This window comes from Oxyura jamaicensis, chromosome 3 (genome assembly GCF_011077185.1).
Source record: "Oxyura jamaicensis isolate SHBP4307 breed ruddy duck chromosome 3, BPBGC_Ojam_1.0, whole genome shotgun sequence".
NCBI lineage: Eukaryota > Metazoa > Chordata > Aves > Anseriformes > Anatidae > Oxyura > Oxyura jamaicensis.
Genome location: NC_048895.1, coordinates 41,656,454 through 41,680,032, shown reverse-complemented (window position 1 = coordinate 41,680,032; position 23,579 = coordinate 41,656,454). Strand labels below are relative to the sequence as shown.

The window sequence follows — 23,579 nt, the reverse complement described above, 5'->3', positions numbered from 1 at the left end:
TGGTGGAAGGGGAAATTATATTCACACTATTTTTTTTGATAATTTCTTCTCTCTCTCTGTCATCTACAGAGGGAATTTATGGACACTATCCACCTAACTTCAGCTCTTCATCTAGCTGTTTAAACCTTGTAGGATAAATGCCTTTGCTTGTAGTCTGGCCTGTCCAGGCATCCTGATTAAACACCATTTTGAGAATGTGCCATAATTTATATAGAAGGTGATGTGTAAATACAAACAAGAAAAATCAGTGAAGGACTTATGGAGGTATTCTCACATCTGTTCTCACAGTGCTCCTAGCATTTGGGAAACTTGGAGGGGAAAAAAGCAGCAGTTATGTTATAATAAGAACATTCATTCATTTTCTAGCTTTTAGAAGGGATTGAGCAACACAGCAGTGTTTTATCACAGCTTACTTGACTAGGCTTCCTCTGCTTCAGGGCTACCTATAATTAAGACCATTGAGTATAGGTTATGCATCAGTGACAACTGCAACCCATTACAGCCATAAAAATCAAACAAAACCCATAGACTTTTTTCTGGTTCTGGAATTTGGGGTGGTCAATAGTTTTTTATATTTTAAGGATCTGAGATTTTTTTTCCTTATAGGATACAGAAGTTTTACACAATCAAGTGCATCTTATAGTTTAGGTAGTAATGCTGGTAGGATCTCAGTAGGAGTGACAGGCAGTGCCTAACCTTTTAGAGAAGAGCTAGCTATAGTATAATGTTCCCTACCATCTCCCAGCAGTTCATCACAAGGCAGAATATAAAAGCAAACAAACAAACCTGATACATTTCTTAAAAATCATGCTAACCTCCTTTTTAATGCTTTGAAGTGGAGAAGATATTACAAGGGAGAAAGTGTCTTGATTTGTAAATGGACTAAGATGAAAGTTATGTTTTCAGATTGGATGTTAGGAAAAGGTGGTTCACCAAAAGGGTGGCCGGGCACTGGGACAGGCTCCCCAGGGCAGTGGTCACAGCACCGAGCCTGCTGGAGTTCAAGAAGTGTCTGGGCAATGCTCTCGGACACATGGGCTGATTTTTGGGTGGTCCTGTGTGGGGCCAGGAGGTGGACTCAGTGATCCTTGTGGGTCCCTTCCAGCTCGGGATATTCTCTGATTCTGTGATTCTGTGAAAGGCAATCCACTTTTGCAGCATTTAAATGCTCTGTTATATGGTATTGTAATGTTTTCATTTCAAAAATGTTTTATATTTGTGGCTGTGGTGGTTTTACCTTGCTGGGCAGCTGAACTTCACCACAACCGCTCTCTCACTCCCCCTCCTCAGAAGAAGAGGGGGAGAAGAAAGTATGCTGGAAAAAAAAGGCTCACAGGTTGAGATAAGGATAATTTAGTTACAGGGAAAGGAAGAGGGAGAAAAAGAAGCAAAGGCCACACAGAAGCACAGAGAGATAAAATAAAATAAAATAAAAATCTCTACTTCCCATCAATGAGCTGTGTTCAGCCACGTCCCAGGAAGCAGGGCCTCAATACATGTAGTGTTGTTTGGGAGGACAGAAGTCTTCATAACAAGAGCCCTGCTTCTCCATTCCCTTTTCCATCTTTTATTGCTGAATGTGACTCAGCAATAAAACCAGACCATACGGTATGGAATATTCCTTTGGCTGGCTTAGGTCAGCTGCCCTGCTGATGTCCCCTCCCCAGCTCTTGCCTACCTGCAGCCTGCTGGCACTGGGGTGGTTTGGAGAGAGTTCTGATGCTGTGCCAGCGCTGCTCAGCAAGAGGCAGAACGCTCTGGGGATACCAGGGCTATTCTAGCTACACGTGCAGAGCATAGCACTGTTTGGGCCACTACAGGGAAAGATAACTCCATCCCAGCCAGACCCAGTAGAGCGGCAAAACAAAAAAAAATGTGGTGTGGATTTTAATGTCTACCTTGTCCATATCTGTCACTTCCGTCAAGAAAGTCTTACCATTGTCCATTAGTAGCTTTTGTAACCGTTTGTCAAGAGAGAGCATTTATCAAGTGGAGGTACCTATTTGGAAAAACGTGTATTTGTCAAATATACTTGGTTAGATATTATTTAACGAATCTGTGCCCTCCCTGTGAGAGGGGTAGCCTGACTGCCACATTTCTAGAACAACCCTTCTCTTCAACTGTGTCATCTCTGTTCTCCATTAGGGAATTTCTAAAGAGACAGCTGTTGGTCACTGAAGCAAGAAAAGAGTGGCATTCTTTGTTTTGAGAGATTACTGAATTGCTAGGTTCAAAACAGTACTGCAAGGAGTAATTGTAGCATATGTGTATATATGCCTTTGAAGGTGCATTGCCTTCCCAGGTAATTAATTCTCCTGATGGTGGAATGCTATAAAGTGTCCCAAATATTTATCATGTTCTATCTGGCTAAATATTGCCGAGCAGTAGATTTGTTTTTATTGATGTATATTATAAATGCAGTTTTCTTGCATATAATTATCCTTCTGTATAGGTTTCATTAGAAAACAAAGAAACAAACACAAGAATAATAATAATAAAAAAGAATAGAAGAACAGAAATAACCCCTCACTTAGATCCTCAGATACTGCTTTGCAGAAGGGACGTTTTTCATTTTTAATTAAATATCCTCACTAGATCACAAGACATGAATGTTCTGATATAAAATATGCAAGGTATAAATTCTTTGAAAGTTCAGATATTTTACTGTCATGTGTGAGCACAGGTTTATTAACTGTCAACAGTTACTTTATAGTCTTCATAACTGTGTTTTCTAAGACAGTAGAGAAATTTTTCTCAGTTTGTTTATGCAGTAGACTATGGCATACCCCCAAATAATCCTGTAAGTCAGGCTTCCTTTATAAAACTGACTGTTAACCAGGGAACACAATCACATGCTTTGGCAGCTCAGTTTACTGAAACATCATTACTAATTTTGGTCAAAATTAAATAAAGTGAGGCCACTAAAATTAATCCTGAAACGATCTGAGTTACTTAAAATTAAGGTGTACCCTTCTCAACTACAGATAATTTATTAGAATATAGTATTTTAAAAAGTGCTGAAGCAAGGTTGTAGACAGCACTTCTAGTCTCAGTCTTGTCAAAGTCAGCTTGTTTTCTAATGAAGTTAAAATAGATTCTTGATTTTTCATGTAAGCCTGTATTCTCCAGGTAGTGGCTGTTTTGTTGAAAATGAGGTGCCCTGCCAGTGCAGTTCTAGTTTGTCGTTTGCTTACTAACTGAGATTGATTTTTCTCCCAAGTCTTTGAGGAATTCAAGATGGGTTCTAGTTTTCATCCCGGAAATGATCCATACTTTTAAACTGCAAATTATATTGCCCAGGTTGCATGTGAGTGAGATGGAAGTTGCTGTGGTCATTAATATGTAGTTAGATGCATATATATGAATATATGAGTGATTTCTAAAATATGCAGTAGCGTTTCATTTCTCTTCAGACATTAATGCCTGCTTGTTCCACTACTTATGAATTCTTGCTTTATTTGTTGTTTGTCGATAATGTATGTGTAAGCTATGCCTTTTAATAACGCCAGCAGCATCAATGATAACTAATAAACACAGAGATGTGTGTGTGCTGGGACCTCCCTAACACCAAGTATCTTGATGAATATGAGTATGTGTGTACCTGCAGGCATGAGTTCCTGACCTATCCTTTTTTCTTCTGCTGCTATCTGGCATGCTGTGCAGTGTTCCCTCTTAATCACTGTGAAGGAAAGAAATACCTACTAGATTTCAAGAAAATTGAGGTGATTAAAGTTACAAGGTAAAAAAGTAGTGTTACCTTTCTTGTAAGTCAGCATTTTTGGTAGTTTTCCCATAAGAATTCTTTGTAGATCATTTCTCATTTTCTCACTGTAACTGAAGCAAGAAAAGAGGTAAGAGTAAGGGCTGGTTTTCTTTCCTCACCTCTGCATACTTCAGTTTTGCAGTCTGGGAAGGTATTTATAAGACTTTTGTAGAGCATTAGTGTTGGGAAGGTTCTGTCATTGAAAAGCATTCATCTGATTCACCGTTTTTAAGATATTAAATGTTTTAAGTAATATTAAGTGAGCAGCTATGAAAAAAGCAGTATTTAATGTGCTGTATGTCATTAAAAAGAAGTCATCACAGCATATGACACAACATTTTTCAGAATTTAGCAATAGCAAGGAACAAGAAAGCCTCAGTTAGCAGGCTGCAACTCATTACCATGCATTGAGATAGCCTGTGATCCAGGAGGCGAGTGTGCAATGCATAAAGGACAAAGCCTTTAGAAAGCTAAATAAACTGTGCTTTCATTTGAGTTTTAATTAAATATCGTATTTGTAGAGCTTCAAATGTAATTTGGAAACTTAAAATTTAATCATCTTTTTGAATGTCAGCATTAAGCATCAGTGGAAGTCAGTGTTTGAATGTTTTCTGTATTAATCCAAGCTGGAAAGGGTTGCTGTAAAAACAGGAAGCTGGCTTGTGTACAGTGATCAGATCGTTGTTGTATAGTCACACACATGGTTGTGCAGTAAGATGCCCCTTAGCTGCGAGTGCTACTGTCATATCTATTGGTAAACATGCTAACTCTTTAGATAGAAATAATAGTATCTCAGTAAGTTTAATGCTTACAAGTATGTTGCAGTAAAAATATAATAAGAAAATGAGTATGGTAGGTAAAATAAATCTAAACAACCTCTCTTCATATAGACTATTGAAATATCCAGAAATCGTACTGGTCTTATGGAAGAGTAATGATTTTATACTTTATTATACATATATATACATGCCTGTGATATTAAGTATTGCCCTATCAAAGCACTATCCCTATCTCTGTTTATTTAGATATTATCAGTATTGTTCTTTGAGACAAGTATTAATGATTTTCCAGGAATGTTAACATTACATTTTTGACTGCTCCTCAATCAGTGAAAAATTGCCCAATTTCTTACAGGCTTTACAGACAAAGTAAGTTTTGAAAGAGGAACTATAGTTACCACATGTTACTAATAAAAACCGTCAGTGGGGGCAGAATCTCCTGCCCAAAATCATTTACAGGGTTTGTGCCAGAAAATTCCTGTAGACTTTTGAATGGTGTTTAGATCAGTAAGAGCTTGGTAGAGACGTTTGTCTCAATCTATATTTAGTCTTTCAGTTTTAGAGGCAGTGTTCCTTGTGGGTTTTACCAGGGAAGCCAAAAGTCAGGCTTTAATAAAATGTATTCAAATTTAGCTTTAAATATTGGGTGGCTGCCACGGCCCCATTAGAAAAGCAATTGAAATGTTTCATACATCTGTAGTAAAATGATGTAATTGTTCAGCTTATATAACTTTTTATGCACTATACTGTTTTTGTAAGTTCCATTGAAATCTTAATGTTTGTACATGTATGTACCATATACTTAATAACTTATCTGTAACAGGTTGTGGAAGACATTTCATTTGGAGCAGAGGGTCATTTATCTGAGGTAAGTGTTTTCTAGGCAGTATAAAGTGGTGACATTGTACAGACCTTTCTGGGGTTGAATTAGAATTAATGATACCTATTCCTTTAGTGTTACCTTTTGGTAAAAATTTGAGAGCAAAACCGCTATGTAGCATGCAAGCATTTAGAAAAAGAACACAGGCGCCATCAGAGTTGGCCCATTCTTTTTTCCATTTAAGATAATGGCAAAATTGCTGCATATTTCAGAGAGTTTATAGTTAAATTTCACCTTGCCAGTGCTTTTAATTCAAATGAACAACAGAAAGGATATGTTGGGGAAATGCAGATGCAATTACAGTTAGCCAGCCTCACTGTAGCACCATAATAATACTTAAGAACGGAACAAAATCATGATGTTTTACTTGGCTCCATGTGTACCACTAAAAAATGCCTTTATAAATCCCCTTGAATTTATTTGAAAAGTGTAGTAGCATAGAGCAGAACACATGTCAATAGGATTTTCGTCTGAATAAAAATAACTGATGTTTGTCATTTTATTCTGTTTCCATAAATAAAAATATGTCAGATCCTAGTCTATATACTTGAGCAAAGTTCAGGATAATTGATTAATATAAGATGCCCTGTGAAAGTGATGAGAAAAATCTCCTTGATACTGTCTAAGTACAAACTAAGAGTTTAGGTAATATCTGTATAAGGAGATTGATAGTGGTTAAAGGAGCTGTACAGATTCAGTGTGATCAGTATGCCTTGGGTTGCAACCTACATATTAAGGAAATCTAGTATCCGTGCATTTTGGCCAGCCAGCAAATTAATTACATGGGTAAGTAATCCCCAGTTCACCTCCCATATTAGTACACATGCCACCTGACAAGTGCAAGGGACAAGCAATTAGCCAAGCAAGTGAAAACAAAAACAAAACACACACAAAACCAGAAGAAAGTTGCAGTTTGGGATAACTATTCATATGAGATATTTCTTTGGATCCCCACCAATGAATCCAAAGGCTGTGGAGCAGCTGGAACACTCCAGGAAAGATAATCTATTGCAAGACCAAGCTCAGATGTTGACCTTGTCTACAAGGAGACTGACATGAGAACGTGCCTAGGATGGACTGCTTAGCTTTGTGTGAATTCAGCATAAATGAAAATGGGAATCCTTGAGAGTGGATGTGAACTGTGCAAAAAACGGTCACCACAAAATTTGCTTTGAATTAAAGCAAAGCTGCAGGTGCTTATGTCCATGGACAATGTGAAGTAGGAGTGGGTAGTCCTACAGGGTAAAGGTACCAAAAAGCTCTACTGCCAAAGGCAGCATAAAGGAATTTCGGTAGTGATAGATGCCAAGATGGCAATTTATTTGCTTGAGACTAAAAGTTGCATATGGTCTGGACCAAAGCAGATGAGAGCTCTGTGTGCCTGTGTGCAGCAGTGACCTGCACTGAACATGCAGACCCTCAGTAAAGAAGTTGTCCTTTTGCTTAACAGGAGATGTGCCCAGGACACGAGAGTGTTGTGTGTGCTGGGCTTATGTATGTGCCAGAGCAGCCAGGCATACAGGGGTACTGCTGGGGAAGTCTTCAGCAAGAGCTTCATATCTTAAGAGTCCTTGTGGGCAGAGGGACTTTACCCTTTTGAAGTTTTGAGGGGAAAAATGCATAAAGAGAATCAAGAGCAATTATATAAATAAAGGAAATGGAAAAGAGTTAGAAAGCCAGGCTCTACCACGCTGCCACAGCTGGATTGAGGTATACTTGTAGACAGCTCTATAAAGGATCTATGAAACTGTCAGCACCCTCTGCCCTGTCAAGGCTTTGCCTAAATGTTCCTTTAACACTCCGGTCCCTTAATCCTTGTCAGTCTCCCTGTTGCCTGCAGGAGAGCTCCCTGTTAGTCATTCCACATTGTTGCATTTTAGTGACTCAGGAGCAGAGATGGGAGTGAACAATACTACAATCCACCTATAAATGATACCCAGCTATGCTGACTCCTAGCACAGCGGGCTGTGGACACTAGAAAACAATTTGGTGCTTTTGTTTCTCTCCCAAGTCCTGGCCCACTGTGAATTTTTATTTGTAAGTCGGTAAATAGCCTTATCCTTCCCACAGCAGGAACTGGAATTGTCCCAGTTTAATTAAATGAGTCGATGCAGTAGTCTGTACTGATTTTAGGAAGTCTGCACTAAGGGAAGATCTTGAATCTACTAGAGATGAGAATGGGAAGACTGCTGTCACACAGACTGCAGCAGGGTGCTGGAAAGCAATGGAGAGCTCTGTTCCTGCAGAGATGATTTTCCAAGGATGCTCCTCCATAACTGTAATGGAAGATACACGAGGGGAAGAATTGCCAACATCAGGCTGTAATTTTGATGAGTCATTTAACACTCCCATGTGTTGTTGTATCCCTGCAGAGGAGGGAAAAGGATTGGTGCAAGCAAAGGGAATGTGGGAAAAGCGTGTGATGGTGGGGGAGGTAGCTCACAGTTGCAAAACAGCTGTCTGGAAAGCTTCATGCCTGAGTTGTTGCATATGAGAAACAGGAGCATGTTGTAGTGCTGAAGTCTCCTAAATGTGCATAAACAGGCTGATGGAACAAGCTAGCAGTCTGTAAGTGGAAGGTGATAAGAGCAGAAGTAACTGGGAAACAACCTTGATCCTAATTCTGTGGGAAGTCTGAGAGCTACCCCCATGAAAGAAAAGCAGGGAGACAACAGGTAGGAGGAAGCAGCAGATGATCTTTGGTACCCTCCAGAAGGCATCATATTGTTAATAAAGCATCATGTTCTTTTGGTGCAGAAAAGAGCAAACAGTTACGGACTATGTATCCATCCGTGTCAGAGACTGTTCAGTGGCCCATAGAATTTTGAAAGGAAAACTAAAAAATATGCTAACGATGTGCCTGTGAAAGAGTAGTGCACACTATAAGAGTGAACTGGGAAGACCACAGTACACACTAAGTTTCAGTAAACAAAAGATGCATGCTGGCAGGAAACTTCAGTGGTAAGCTGTCTGTAAAGGACAGCTGAAAGAAAGCATCAGTATGTCCTCGAATAAGAAAGGTAAATGAGAAGACAAAATGAGAGCAGAGTGAAGAACTTTTTCTTTTCTTTATTTTCTTAGCTTGAGGTCTTTCTAAAAATAATAAACCATGCCCATATATGTAATGCTGTTAGTATGCACCAGAAGGTAGCAAGAGAAGAACACGGTGAAGGGTCTGAAGGTGAGATGCGCTTGAAGTCAGACTAGACTGATGAAATTCCTTCTAAAGCACATAGGAGCTAAGAAAAACAATCTCCAAACCATTAACAAGCTCCTATGAGAACTCCTGAAGGAAGGTTGAAGTCCCAAGGGATCAGTAAAAGGCAGAGTTGGTATTTGCCTTTAAAAAGGAGATAGGCCAGGAGTCTATGTGCCAGCCAATGTAATTTCAATTAGGATTAGAATTCCAAATGTTCCTGATAGATTGAAAGACTAGCCTGAAATCAATAAGATGTGATATGTTAAAAGACAGGTGCAAATTGCACTCAGGGCAGAAAAAAAGTCGTGTTTATGTGTACAGATGGTAAATAGCAGCTAAGATGACAATACTGCAGAATAAGAATCTGGGGTTATAGTGGACTGCAAACAGAGTGGGATTCATTACCTTGATCCTGTTGCAAAGGAGGGCAAAAGTCATTTGCAGCTTCATTAATGGGAATGTCAGTTGTAAGAAATAATTACTGTGCTTAGTTGAGAATGTCAAAGCCTCCACAGGAGTCTGGCACTGCTCTGGGTATCTCTGTGTGGAAGATAGGGACGTGCTGAAGAAAAGAAAGAAAGGAATACAAATAAAATGTGTAGAAATCTTGGTCTGGTTGAAAGTCAAAATCTTCCGTCACAGAAAAAATAATAGTAAAGACGGTAATGATCAGTTATTGTGTGCTGTGGAAGGGTAAAATGAAATGAAAACATCTTAGTTTGTAGCGAGGGAAGTTTGGATTAGGAAAACCTGCTCACTGTAAGGATGTTTGAGCCCTGGAGCAAGCTCTGCCCTGACAGCTGGAACCACAAAATCCCTGTCAGCTGCTAAGAGCTGTACAGACAGGCATCAGTTGAGGGCAGTAACAGTGTGCTTGATCTCACTACAAACCACGGAGGGGGCTTTTGTGTCCCTTTGTTGCTTCTTGATTGCTCTTGCCATGGTTCTAGGATGGTGGTGGTCGGGAGTAAGAAGCATTATTTTCAGAATATGAGATTAGGCCTGCTGTCAGTGGTGCTTTGCCCTTCTCATCTCCAGCACCTGCCCAGGACAGTGCACTCAGGACAGCAATTCTGAGATGCAGGGCAGAGGCGAAGCCTTCCTTCACTTCAGACACTTTGTGGCTATGGAGCTCACTAAGCGAGGGCATGTGCATGTAACCGGCATGCGACCGAAGCATCTGCTCAAGCAGGACAAGCATATGGACATTTCCATTTTGTTTCTAGAAATGATTTAAGAGATGCCCTAGCCTGACTTTTTGGAGTTTCAAGTGCTCACAATTTCCATTAACTTCTGCTAGGGGTGAGGGCAAGCATGCAGCACTTCTGCAAACAATAAGTCACTGTTCTAAGGCTTGTGCCGTAACAAAAAGTATCTGTCTGCAGGGGCAGCTTTTTGTAGTTGTTATTTATATTGCTTTGAATGATTTTAACTCTTAGAGAGAGGATTTAGTAGAGGTGAAAAAAATCTTTCTGTGATGTTTTGCATAAGGTCTTCTATTTTTCTTATTTTGTTAGGGTTATGATACTGCTAGTTTAAAGCAAGGCAACTCCTAAAAAGTTCCTGTGTATTAAGAACAAATTTTAAGGATTTATCTGGGAATCCTGCTTCTCAGCACAACAACCAGACTCACAGAGGCACTAATCCCTAATAGAGTTAGATTATTCTAGCTACTAGAATACTGATACTTCCATATAGAATTGCTGAATTGGATCCAAGAGAGCACAGAAGGAGTTTGCACTGGAAAAGCTGACCAAACGTTTTACTTGAGGAATGCTGTCGAGGAGCTGTTGCTCCTAGGTGACTAAAATGGCTTGGAAAAGGGTAAAATGAAATGCAGAAGACTGAAGTGGAAGCCATTTCCTCTGCTCTTAATTCGATGCACTGATGCTGTGCAGCATCTGGGACAGAATAAGAATTTATATTTTGCATGAGAAGGCAGAAGAATTTCTTCAGTTACCACCATAACAAATAACAAGTCAGGCCCACATTTGTACCATTTTAACCTGTTTAAGGGTTTAGGGGAAAAAAAAAAAAAAATCCCAACCAGCTATATCCCCATTCACAGAAAAATCCATAAAGCGAAATTGCATCTCAGCTCTTTACTGACTGCCTCAGTCTCTGCTAGCTGCTTCCTAAAAGCGCTGTTAGTGCAGAAATAACCAAAGAAGTCTTAAGACTTAGAGCAGCTTGTAGCATTGACATAACCTACAAGCTTGGATGAGTTGTATTTTATTAATACGCTGAGCTGGAGGCAGAGTCCACTTTCCTCTCAGAGATGTTGATCAGTGTAAAGTGCCAGTTTCCAACCAGGAGCTGTTCTGAATAGTTTGTGTGTCACTGACAGTGGTTTCCTGCCTACATAGACAAATGTCAAATAAAAATGTTACCAGTGACGTTAGCAGGAATGGAAGGGACCTTTCCTATCTAGTTCTCTGGGTTACCATACTTTTTTCATACAAGGGTCTTGGGGCGGGAGCTGTGGAATTGATTGAATATTTAGAATTCTGCCTGTATGTTTTTGAGAGCAGTGTATGTTTTTACCATCTTATGTATAGCTCTTGATATTAAACTAGGTTACCTGAACTGAAGTTATAAATGGCTGCACCACCACATCCTTGCAATCTGATATGAGTGACCGTTATATACGTGTTCTGTGTATAATCCATATATGATTATATACAGGCTGTATGATGACTCTCCTGCGTTTTTCCCGTGATGTTTGTGAGTACATCCTTGAGAGACGATGCTTGTCTAAACTATGGAGGAACTTCTCATTTCAGCTGAAAAGGCAGTTCTGTGTCACACAGATGCAAAAATAGTTTATCCATACACGATTATTGCTATATTAAAGCTGCAGAATGCATGTTAAGTTTTTCAGATTAACAAAATATAACATCTACCTTATGGAGATATTTTAGTTACACCACAGAGCAGCCATAACCATACAGTTATGATTAAATTGGGTATACGTGCTCAAAGACCTAAATAAGTTTGAGTGGATTTTTACTTATTTAGATTTCCCTGCTTCTCCGTATTGCTGGAACAGTTCTTCATTGAGCACACAGTTTTTCCTAGTACTCATTTTTCATTTATCTTAGTTTCCAAAGTAAACATGATTTCTGTTACATTTTAGGTAACTCATTGTGTATTCAAAATGTAATAAATCAGGAAGATTTACTGTATTTGTTACATGTGAGCTAGAACGGATATTTTACTTCAAGTGAGAATCTAAGCGTTCAGTTGACAAAGGAATTAATATGAATGGCTGTAAGAATTACAGAATCTTATTTCTGAGCATGTTTAGCTCACCAATAAACTCCTTGTCAGAAACTGCAGCAGGGTGGAAGCTACTAGCCAAAGCTTAGAAACCCAAAATACAGGGGAATACTGATGCAAAGCATTGTGCTTGCTACAGAATGAGTGTTCACCTGAAGCCCTAGGCACTTGAGGGCTGGCTCATGGGTTCCTTCTTTCCTTCTGTCATTCCTGGGACCTTTCTTTATTTGACCGTAAAGTTTTATTTTAAAAGGAAAAGAAAACGTCCAATACGAGAGCAGATTAGTTAGCTGTACACCTGTAAGTGTAGTCATCCAGCTGCATTACAAATGTGAATTTCAGGCTGTAATTATATTTTATCTCGAGTTTTCAGGACCTGACCACCTTAGAACTAGGCCATACTTGCAACTTGGAGCCTTTTTTGCCAACCATGTATCTAAGTACTGTCTCTTCTTGCCAGCATCTCTCATCCCATCTGAAGTGCAGAGAAGGGGTACGTCTAGGAGGCCCTCTAGGAATTTGCCCTAGGATTTGCCTTGGATGCTCCCTGGCACTGATTAGGGAAAGAATTTCCACTATGGATGTTCACAGCAGGGCTAGACAAATGCAGACAGTGCACTTATCGTTGGATTAGCTGCTCAGTTGATTCCTTGTGTTCGCATCTGCTAGACGGGAAACAGGGCCATTTTACAGTGGAAGAAATAGATACCTTACAGCCACTAGTGGCAATGCTAATTTGCTGACCAGTTCTCTGGATACACTGTCCTGCTGTCAACAGTATCCCCTTGATAAAAGCAGTAAGTGGATCAGACAAAAGTATGTTTTTTATATTTTATATTTATATTTTATTGATGTTGCAAGAACTAGAGCCTGCTTTTTACATGTTTCTATAAGGTACCCTTTCTTCAGGATCTGTACAGGACTAACTCATTTTGCCTAAGTACACGATCTGTAGAAAGAGTCTGATTTGAAAACTTTGTTTTTGGCTTTTGTCTGTCAGAGCAGTCCTGAAGAGCTTGTGTGTTCATAAAAGCTGTTCTTCCTAAAGTAACTGTTTGATGGTGGTATGGCACTGCATGTTTTTTGTCTTGTTTCTTGCATTTGAGATGGTGGTTATGTGAAGATCTGTAATGAACTGCTATAGAAAGGCGTTCAGAAGTTGAGCTTTCTCCAGAATGACCATCACTTTAGATGTTCTTTCAGAGTAGGCAAGTTTTACTTACAATTTGCTTACACTTTACTGACTCTCCTCTTCCTAGCATGAGACCTAAGTTCTTTTAGACAACTGTCATCTGTTCTTGCATGTGTGTCATAGAGTAATTCCTGAAAAGCTTTCTGTTGATATAAATGGCCTGGGTTATCCCACTCCCTAAAAGCATATGGAGTCCTGCTGTTTTGTTGAATAACGATTTAACAGCTGGATGGAAGAGTTGTTCCTCATCTTTCATCCTCAGTCTAGAGACAAGGACATTCCTAGTTGATGTAGGGAGAATGTGTATGTTCTCCTACCTTGTTCTTATTTTAAAAACAATGGTTCAATTTTACATCTGTTTACTCTGTTCAATTCTGTTGCAGATTCTGATACTTGATAACAATTTGCCTGCTCAGGTCTCATGTACAGAGCCAGGGACTCAGCTGGCTGCTTCTCACATTGTACTTCTCTGCCCCTAAGCTGTGGGCATTTGCAACATAACCTGTCTCCTTCTCACTTGTCCAGGCTTTGAGCTGCAGCTCATGGCATACGCGTGCAATCTGTGTCTGGCAGAAGACATAGGAAGGCAAAAGGTCAAAGCTCTGTGCTGTAACAGAGGATGTACCAGCAAGCAGACCTCTTCTGACATTTGACTCTACGTACGCACTGTGTGACGCAAACAGTAAGGGTAGCACAAAATTGAGGTCTGGTAAATGTGTTTACCAAAAATCAGATTTTCCCAATGGGCAGCATTCCAACAATTTGGGGCACAATTTCATTGACTGAAGACTTGATTTCTCTCAAACAACCACTGAAGCATGATATTAAGGATCAGTGCAAAGGACTCCAATACTTTTTCAAAGGAGCAAAAATTTTCTGAGATTTGTATATGGACACACGTGTCTGGCTATAGATGAGTACATACTCTAGGTCTAGAGAAAATCCAGTTGTCTGTATTCCAGCTGATGAATGATCCATTTTTTTCAAGGTAGCTCTAGCCAAACTTGATCTTGACACCATAATCTTTTTTTTTTACAGATATCTCTTTCAGCGTAGACGCTGGTTTCGCCCTTGGAGGGTAAAAGGCTAATCTCAGTGCTGCACAAAATGGTTAATTTTTTTTCCCCACTCAGTTATGCTGCTTATTTGAGTCATTTCTCAAAGAGGAAGTCAATACAAAATATAAAAGATACAAATTATCCTTCTGCAGTATATCTGAAAGCAAGCAAATCTATAGGAACAGCCTTTGTAATGGGTTTAGAAAACTCGATTTAAAATAAAAAAAGCCTTTGCCTATATAAAGGTCTAGGTAGACAACGATTATTTTTGAAAATTTATACTTATTTCACCATAACGTAGTAACAAAGTGTAGTTTCATCTTGTATTCTCTAAGACTTCAATGTGTTTTCTCTGATCAGTTGAGCAAAGTCCCTGAGTATTCTAGCCAGATTTTTCTTCAAAATGCAAGTACATTTTTGTGTTTATGTGAGATGCCAAAAATGATGCTTCTTGAAATGTTGAAATGGCCTAAATGTGTAAATCACATTTACAAAAACAACTTGAAATTTAGGAACTAAATGGTGTAGTCAGCATGAGTTTTCCCTCCCCTGCTGTGGTGAGACAACAGGGAAGAGGGAGAGCAGTTCAGTCTTCACACCCCTTTAATCCTCTGCTGAAAGTGAGATCATGACTTTTTTTCTGCTGGGAAATAGACTGAGACCACAAGCACATTCCATTCCATGTAAGTCACCAAATTATTATATAGTAACAACTTTTTATCTCTTTAACCAGAATTTGGTTTCAGGCAATATCTTAGAACTGCAAAACATCATATCCTCTCACTAATACTTTATTTTGCCCTTAATTTGATGGAAATATCATGTAGAAATGTATAATCATCAGCAAACATGCTTTATTTTCTTTTCAACTTCCTTTAGGAGTTCTTCATATTTTCCGCGGAGTTGGATGAAAAATGTGAAGCAATAAGTGAGAAATTGGTGCATCTGGAAGATCAACTGCAAACTTCAGTTTGCAGAGTTGATGAAGGAGTTATTCATATCCTTTTTGATCTATCTGTAGATATATATCTATGTAAGTATGTATGTGAAATATTTGCCTTTCAGATTCACATAGAGTACTAGTTCTTAACGTAGATTAAATATATTAAGACAAGAAGAATTGATTGTCTTGCTGGAGTGGGAGTATTTGTTGTAGCAAGTTTTCCTATAGTGCATTTGCACTGTGGTCTGATCCAGCTTTAATTGATTTCAACAGAAGTTTGTTCTTTGTAAAGTGAAATTAGGCATTGAAATGCTTTTATTCTTCTGTTACAGTCCTTTTGTTGGTAATGCACACAAAATTGAATAACTAGCGCACCAAAACCTGCATGGAATTAAGCATCGACACACATGCATTTCCCAGCATGATTTAGTTAAATTAAATGCTACATCATTGACTCGGACTGTGTGTACTGTCACATGTAATTTGGCTTTCTTTACCTTTTGAAAAAAAATGACCAGCAGAGGCATCATATGGTATCCTACGCAATCTAATCTGCCTCTAACACTCCAGTGCAAGTGACCAGATGAGATGTTTTATAAAGCACTCTTATCTCTTTCTGTGCTTCATCTGTCATTCAGTATCTGATTGAAGATTGCTTAACCTTTACAGAGGCATTTGTTGGGCCTTCATCTGTGGAAATTTTTCAAAATTTAAGAGCACAGAGTATTTTTTCATTTATGACTTTCATAAAAAAAAACTTACCACAAAAGAGATTTTGTTCTTCTAAGAAAGAGAAAAGAGAGTAAGAACCATTGAGACTAAAGAAGATGAGAGTACTTAGTTCATTAGTTTGTAATGGAAAAGAGGTAGTAGGCAAGCGGTAAGAAAGATGAATGCATTCAGGTTTGGAGAGATTAGCAGACACCTGAAGGTGAGCTGAGGTGATAATGGAACTAAGAAGGGTTCAGTTTCTCCCAAACAGAAGTGCACAGTCCTCCAGGAAAGAGTGTAGAGAGGTCTAGCACAAAACTAGAAAAGAGAATCAATAGAACACGTGGAATTGCTACCTTGTTTTAGGTAATTGGGCATCTATTGCCAGCTATTCCAAAATACAATAAAATAATCTTTTTTTTTTTTTTTTTTTTTGTACATTGAAATGCTTAGAAAAGAAAGATTTGAAGTAGTGAGAAATTAGTGACACTTTTTTTTTTTTTTTTCCTTAGAGCTTTTCATGCCAATACCTTTAAAGAAATCATGTTTCTAGATTATTTATTGTATTTGTCACAGGACAGTTTGCAATATTCTGTAGATCATATTTGCAGCATACATGCTTAGCTGCAGTTTTTTTTTCCCTCGACTCCATTCTTTTTAGAACTACATGCAAGTATGTGTCTTGGTATGTGCAGAGTCCTTCCTCCCATAGGTATGTTTGCTCTCAAATGAACTTTACACAATAACTCTAGTAGAAGAACACTGAGGCTTGGATTTATGGGTTCTGTTCCTATCTTTGCAGTAGACTTAAGTTCATATTCAGACCTGTTCACTAAGACAGGTCCAGTCATAGTTACTATTTGCTGTGCAAGGTGCAATAAACTGAAAAAAAGGATTTTTTGATTCCTGAAGAAAACACACTGCATATATAATAGTATTTAGTTGTATTTTCTATGGACCATGTACATTTCTTTGTAGCTGCTGAAACTGGATGAGTAAGCTGACAAGATAAAAATCTAATCACTAGAAGTTGAGGAGAGTTGTAGATTAATCTCATTCTTAGCCACAATTGTCTGATACAGATCTGATTTCCCCTATCAATGAAATTCAGTTCACATTATCTAAATGCAGAAATGCACACCCTGTGATATCCCGGTCCTCCTAGCAAGACCATCAGTTACAAAATAAGAAACCATGTTTAAAACATAGGGACATACAGAGAAGCAGTTCAGCAATTCAGCTACCACTCATTATCATTCATTTGCTATTTCAGAGGTAGTCCAGATCAATGTGCATAAAATGTTACCATCTGGTACATGTAATCACTGTGCTATGCTTCAGAAAAGGAATAACTACTACAGTACTACAGACCTGTAGATATTTTTGTTTGTTTGTTTTCAATTAAAAACTGCCCAGTGCCCATAAAGTAAACTTTTGCTTATAGGTAACTAGCCTATATTGCAGGAACCAGCACTGAGACTGGCACCAATAATTAGCCTCAGTAGAAGAATCAGTTATAGATGGATACACTGTTTGCACTGTAGTTTATTTGGTTTTAAATGAAATTACTTTTTATCCTAAATGTTGGGCAATTATGCAATCTTCATTAAAAATCTGCAGCGTTCTGTGAGTAGCATCTTTAAAGATTTGAAATTGTAATTAACGCAGGATATGTTTTCAAACTCTTGGTTTTTAGCTATTTTTGCCCTTCTCATCCCCCTAAAAACTGTCTTACATATAAATCCTACAAACTGAGTTAGGTCAAAAATCTGACTGGGGGCTGCGCAGATGTAGATTAGTACTACTGTCTTATTATTGGAACACTTTTAAAGACCCCACTGAGAAAAATAAATTCCTGATGCTCTCGAGCCATTTGCCAATGTTTAGTGTGTCATAGCTTTGATTAATAATTAAGTTTGTATTAGAAGAAAAATCCCAGATGTCATTGTTTTTCGTTCTACATTTTGATGGCATAGAACACTTAAATCAACTGTGCTGCTAGTTGTAATTGTCAGCACAACCTGAACAAAGGAGAAATTGAGGGATATTTCTTGGTCCTGAGTATTTGCACAGACCCGCTTGGGATTCTCATTTAATATTGAAGCTTTCCACAGTAAATATTAAACCGTACTTTTGTATAAAAAGCATCAAACAGTGGGGGAGTGGGGAGAAGAGCTCATCTGGAGCACTATGACATATTTGCTAAATTCAGTGTGGTATAACCAAATAAACCCACAAAACGTTCAATTAAAGTTGATCATTGGAAAGTGTATGAAAACAGTCCACATCATTAATTGGAAAAACCAAAGGAGGAAAGGTGACTCATTCTGGTGTCTGCAGAGCTGATGAGAGGTGTTACTTTCCTGACAGTAAAGGCCTGGAATTCCTAGTAAAATTAAATGGAGCCTATATTGCAATTTCACAGTCATTTTTGTTCTTAATTAGCAGTTGCGTTTTGATAGACAATTTGAATGCATGTAATAGTTCCTCCTGGTGAAAGTGCTTTTGTTGGAAGAAAACCTGGCTATACTATTATTTTAAAAGCACACAATCTCCCCCCTTGCCATAAAATGGACAGGTAAAAATTATTTTGAAAACAGAATTTTGTGCCTAAACATTTATTAGGCATTGCAGGTCATATTACTAATCCTTCACCTTTATGATATGGCCTGCTTTTATGTACCTCTTGCTTTACACCAGTGTAGATTTTCCACAGAATCAGGAGAGAAGAGTTCAAGCCCTGACTGTGCCTCACCTGTAAGAAATTTTGGGATCCCACAAGAGTGAGAATTGGCAATGGTGTCCTTTTTTGATTTTAATTTTGGGTGACAGGGTGGTGAGTCCTTCCCATTGTGTGTCACATGGAGAGAATGTGGTCCCACCTTTCTCGTTCGTGCCATGATGGAGGTAGGTCAGTGCTTTTCCACCCATGTGCATCTTTGCCTTCAGTCCGAAACACAGGTCTTTCAAATTAAACATTGAAACATCTTAGCTTTTTGCTGGTCCTTTGGCACATGGTGTGCATGATCACAGAGTCGTTTAGGTTGGAAGGAACCTCTGGAGGTAATCTGGTCCAATCCGCTTACTCAAGCAGGGAGACCTAGAGCTGGTTTTCCAGGGTCATGTCAAGTAAGGTTTTGAGTATCTCTAAGACTGGAGAATCCACAGCTTTTATGCAGAACCTATGTGAGTATTTGACCACCCTCACAGTAAAGAAGTGTTTTCTTGTGTTCAGGCAGAATTTCTTATTTTTAAGTTTGTTCCTGTTGCTTCTTACCATTGAGAAGAGGATTGTGGCTCCCTCTTCTTTATTACTGCCTTTCACATATTTATACACGAGTAAGTTCCCCCCGAGCCTTCTCTTCTCCAGGTTGAACAGTCCCAGCTCTCTCAGCCTCTCCTCACATGCTCCCTGGATGCTCCAGTCTGTTAAATCAGTCCTGTGCCAGACATGCTCCAGATCCTGGCAGATCTTTCTCAAGACTTTTTAAAGACAGAGTAAGTCAAACAGGTGAAAAGCTTCAACCAAGACTATGTCTGAGTTACAGGACTGTTGCAGAAAATGGATTGGGTTTGTGAGAGACCTTTTCGAATTACTTTAACTTACTGTTTGTTAGACATCAGACAGATCTTGCCATTTTTTGTACTGGAAGATAGCAGGACTGGAAAACATTATTTGTTGAAACTTGTTTTGGCTCCTGCCTTTGATACCAGCTTGGTAATTTAAACACAAAGGAGTTGTTTGCATGTGGACCCATGCACATTGAAGTATTTTTGCATTTTTAAAATGGATAAAGCTGGTTATCCAGACATAACCTCCATATACGGATAGAGATTCCATTCTCAGCCTTATGTCATGTATTTTGCCTAGCCATAAAGGCTTGTTTGACAGTTGCAGGTCAACACCTGACTGTGGTATTATTCATGAGTTTACTGAAACTCGCTGTAGGTAAGACTATGCAGTCATCTTTCTTGTTGCTCTGTCTTTCTGTTGGTTAAGAGTTTCTTCCCTTGTCTCCTTTCTTTTCCTTCATCCTTCAATATTTCTGATCCACTGGCAGTGAAATGTTTCAATTTTGCCTTTTCTTTATACCTGAAAAGAATTTTGTAATCACTTGGGATATTACAAATAACAGCATGTAGTCAGAGACTGCGCATCAGAAGTAATTAAATTTCAGAGGCTTCACGGTGTTCATAAACTGAAGAATTTCTCTTTTCACAGTCAGGTTTTCAACAGAGTCTCCTGATTAAACTGCAGAGTGGTGGACAGTCCAGGACCACTTATAAGAGAATAATAATGTTTCTTACCTCAGAGAAGCTGTAAGGCATAATTAATTTGTCCTTGTACAGTGCTTTGAGATCCTAGGATAGGAGAAGTTGAGCGTGTACTGCTGTTACTGATTATGGGTAGTCAGGGACAGAATCCTTTTACATTAGAGATGTCCAGAAATTGAAAGTATGCATGAATACTCCCGGTGAATGAATTAAAAGTAAAACATCATAGTAAATGTTACATAAACGCATAAAGATGAAATTTGGAGGAAGTGATAGCAGAATCAAAAGCAGCCAAAAGGCTTCTCAAAGGCATAACTATGACTGCCTGGAAAAGCAGTGTTTTGTGTGGCTTTCCTATGGTTCACTGTAGTCACAATTTTTCAAAAGTAGAAGCTCACTTTTGGCAGTTGCATAACCTGAGGGTGTCTTTTTTTTCTTGACATTGCATTGACATCAGGGTCGGGTAAAACAACATTTCATAATGGATGGGCTGTGTAAAGGATAAAGCCTGTCTTTGTGCATTATTCTGCCTGTGCAGCGTGGTTCTGAAAGCGAGTTGTTTCAGTGTCAACCTGTTTCATTTCCCATGAAGAAGCACATTTGTGGTTCTCTCAGAACTCCTGTTGATGACTTACTGCTAGAGATGAACTTCTCTTTCCCTTGACCCATTTACATTTGCCTTTTGGGGTCCTTGACCTGTAGCAGTATCTATACAGGAAGGAATGGTGTTCTCAGTGTGGCTGAAGATGGGCCTTAATTTTTGTTCACATAGACTTGGTTCTTGGTTTATATCTCCAGCAGGCTCTGACTTGGTTCCCGCTTGATTACACTCTGTGTAAGCTAGGGAAGAGGGGATAAAGTCGTTTGTCTAACTGAGCTATGTCTAGCCCTTGTACTTGGACTCAGAGGTGGCTTGTCTCACTGACATAAGTTTATCAGCAGAAGAGGTGATCTATCGATAGTACAAGCTGTGTTTATTCCCAGGAGAGACTAGCGAACAGAACAGAAAGCTCTACTGCCCTAGGAAGACCAGCCACTTGAAATCTTGTGCATGTCTGAGCAGTTGACACTGCCTCCTGTCTCCATGTATCTCTGGTCCTATCTGCTGGTGTCTGCTCACTGCTGCACCCATTCGGGGCCTGGTTACCATCCCCAATTCCTTCCCTCTGTCATTTTGGAACTAGGGAAGGAAAGTAGGAGAAGGTCAGCACCTCTTAAGAGGCAGAAACATTAGCTATCCTAAGTGCCTGGCAGGAAACCTGAAGTAGACAATGGAAAATAAGTAGGGCATAAACACTTTCTCTGCTTTATAATGGAGAAGATTAATTTTGCTACTTTGCCTAGACGCCCTTACTCCTCTCCCTTGTCATGGCGCATGTTAGCTAGCTCACTAACTCCACACAAGCTCTGGTCACTTTCCTTACATCTCAGACCACTCCTGTTGCCGTCACCTTGGGTCTGAGCCACCCCATGTCTGGTGCTCAAAAATTCACCATCCAGCAAGAAACCAGTGGCTAGGTCTGATGCATCCATAGTATAATTCCTTCATCTCCCTTCTTCCCATGAGAACAGCATCCGAGCAGTATCCCCCATCCTCTCTTTTCGTTTTTTGTTGTTGTTGTTTTTTTTTAAGTGCTAAATAATGCTACTTCAGAACTTTTCCTGGATTTTTTTTTTTTTGAAAGCAAGTGAGATAAATGTATTAATATTTAATCCAAACAATTTGGAAGAATTTGAAGCTACAATTAGATAGCCATGGCCATCTGGTGTGAGCAACGGAACAACAATTTATTTAATAACTTGGAAAGAGAAAAGGGGCTGCCAATCACCTATCGATTTATTCCTTAATAAAGCTTGCACAGTCTCTGCAGAGGGAGATCCAGGTGGTGAAGGAGACACTCCAGACCGTGCTGGTGCAACTTCAGCCAGCCAGGGAGGCAGGAGAAGAAAAGGCTGGAGACTTCCTCTGCGACAGCTGGTGTCCAGGAAAACAAGACTTGGAGGAATAATGAGCAGAAAGAACTGGTAGGATGACATTAATTCACCAAGGGTGGCTTTTAGTAACTGAATACTGTTTTACCAAGCCTCAGGGATCTCTTCTCTGCCTGCATAACTAATAACTAAATCAATTATGGAGAAACAGAGCCTGGAGGTCTATCATCAGAAGTACTCTACGCAGCCTCACATGTTTTGGCACAGATTGGGAAACAGCTTTCGGAGCAGAGCATCCCCTGTAAATGTGTAGATTACAAATTGATACATTTCAAGTGAGTCTGCAAAGTTGCCTTTAATGTCAGTGAAATGTTCTCCTTGAAGACTTGTAAACAGTATCTGTCTTCCTTACTCACGGATTTTTTTTCCTGCTTTAAAAATGTAGTGTTAAAGCTGGAACATCTAGTATTTCTTGTAAAATAGCTGTAAGAATATAAGATTTTTTTTCCTTTGGCTTTAACAGCTCTCTTACACTGAATGTATTTGCACATTCCTGCCAATAATTAAATCAATAGGATGAAATTCAAGCTAACCATGTACTCTTAACTGAAATTCAGAGCTCGTTTACTCAGTGGTATTGAGTACAGTAGAGGTAACTAACAGCAGCCCTTACAGCAGTAGTTTAACTATTTTCATTTAGGTATCAATATAAACTTGTTTTAGTATTACAGGGGTTGTAAAGCACACAAAAAATACTATGTTGCTGATTTTGTGCTCCTTGTATTTAAGTATTGTATGAACAGTAAATCATTTAGGTCTCCTTGTAAAGTTTATTATTACTGCTATATTATTTTGAGCTTCCTTCTAAACGTAAGGAATGCAGGTTTTTTTTGCAATAGACACGTATGTATATGTACATACTTAAACATGTATTTTTAATAGGAAAGAAAAGCAATGTTCCATTGAAGCCAACTAGTACAAATGACCTATATTTAGATCATTGTTCAAAACAGTTAATATCTTTAGGAATTCATAATGTACTCTTGGATACCAGAATGTATCTGATACCACAAAGTTCTGCTCCTGCCATTTGTTGCAGAGGGAGAATTTAAAAACAAAATGTCTCTCATTCGTTTATTTTAAGCCAGTAGATCAAGCAAGTGTCTTGTGACTTATTACTGTACTTTTTAATACTATTTGTATGACATTTTTTGAATTGTTTTGCTTTTCTTACTTCAATTACTTGTTTTATAGCCACTTTATGATTTTTTTTTTTGCAAATTTGGAAGGTCACTGGACTACTAGCCCACTAAGATTGTATTCATTTTCTTCCGTGTGTTTTAATACTAGTTGAAACTTCTACCTCAATGTTTAATACATAGGGAGGAAAAAAAGTGCCAGGCAGCTGAGCCATACAACAGGGTTATAATTGCATCCAGGTGTATACGGTTGTCAAACCAGAGCAGCAGAGCTCAGGTGCTTTCTGTAGTCATCAGATCCTTGGGATGGAATTACAACCCTGTAATTCAGAACGTGGTTGACTTTTATCATTGTATTATATATGGATC

The 23,579-nt window shown here is 38.9% G+C and overlaps 1 protein-coding gene across 6 annotated transcripts in view; it reads left to right on the top strand.

Moving 5' to 3' along the window:
- DISC1 (DISC1 scaffold protein) overlaps nucleotides 1-23,218 on the top strand; it is a 200,284-nt gene extending 177,066 nt beyond the window's left edge. For 3 of the 6 annotated variants that reach the window (XM_035321291.1, XM_035321294.1, XM_035321295.1), the window contains 3 exons: nucleotides 5,366-5,410; nucleotides 15,030-15,161; nucleotides 21,942-23,218. In XM_035321291.1, coding sequence (XP_035177182.1) covers nucleotides 5,366-5,410; nucleotides 15,030-15,161; nucleotides 21,942-22,088 — 324 coding nt within the window. In that variant the 3' untranslated portion in view covers nucleotides 22,089-23,218. Of the gene's footprint in view, nucleotides 1-3,663; nucleotides 3,740-5,365; nucleotides 5,411-15,029; nucleotides 15,162-21,939 lie in introns of those variants that run through there. The other 3 variants (XR_004749310.1, XM_035321292.1, XM_035321293.1) reach the window with 3 other exon arrangements.
- Nucleotides 23,219-23,579: the final 361 nt, after the last annotated feature.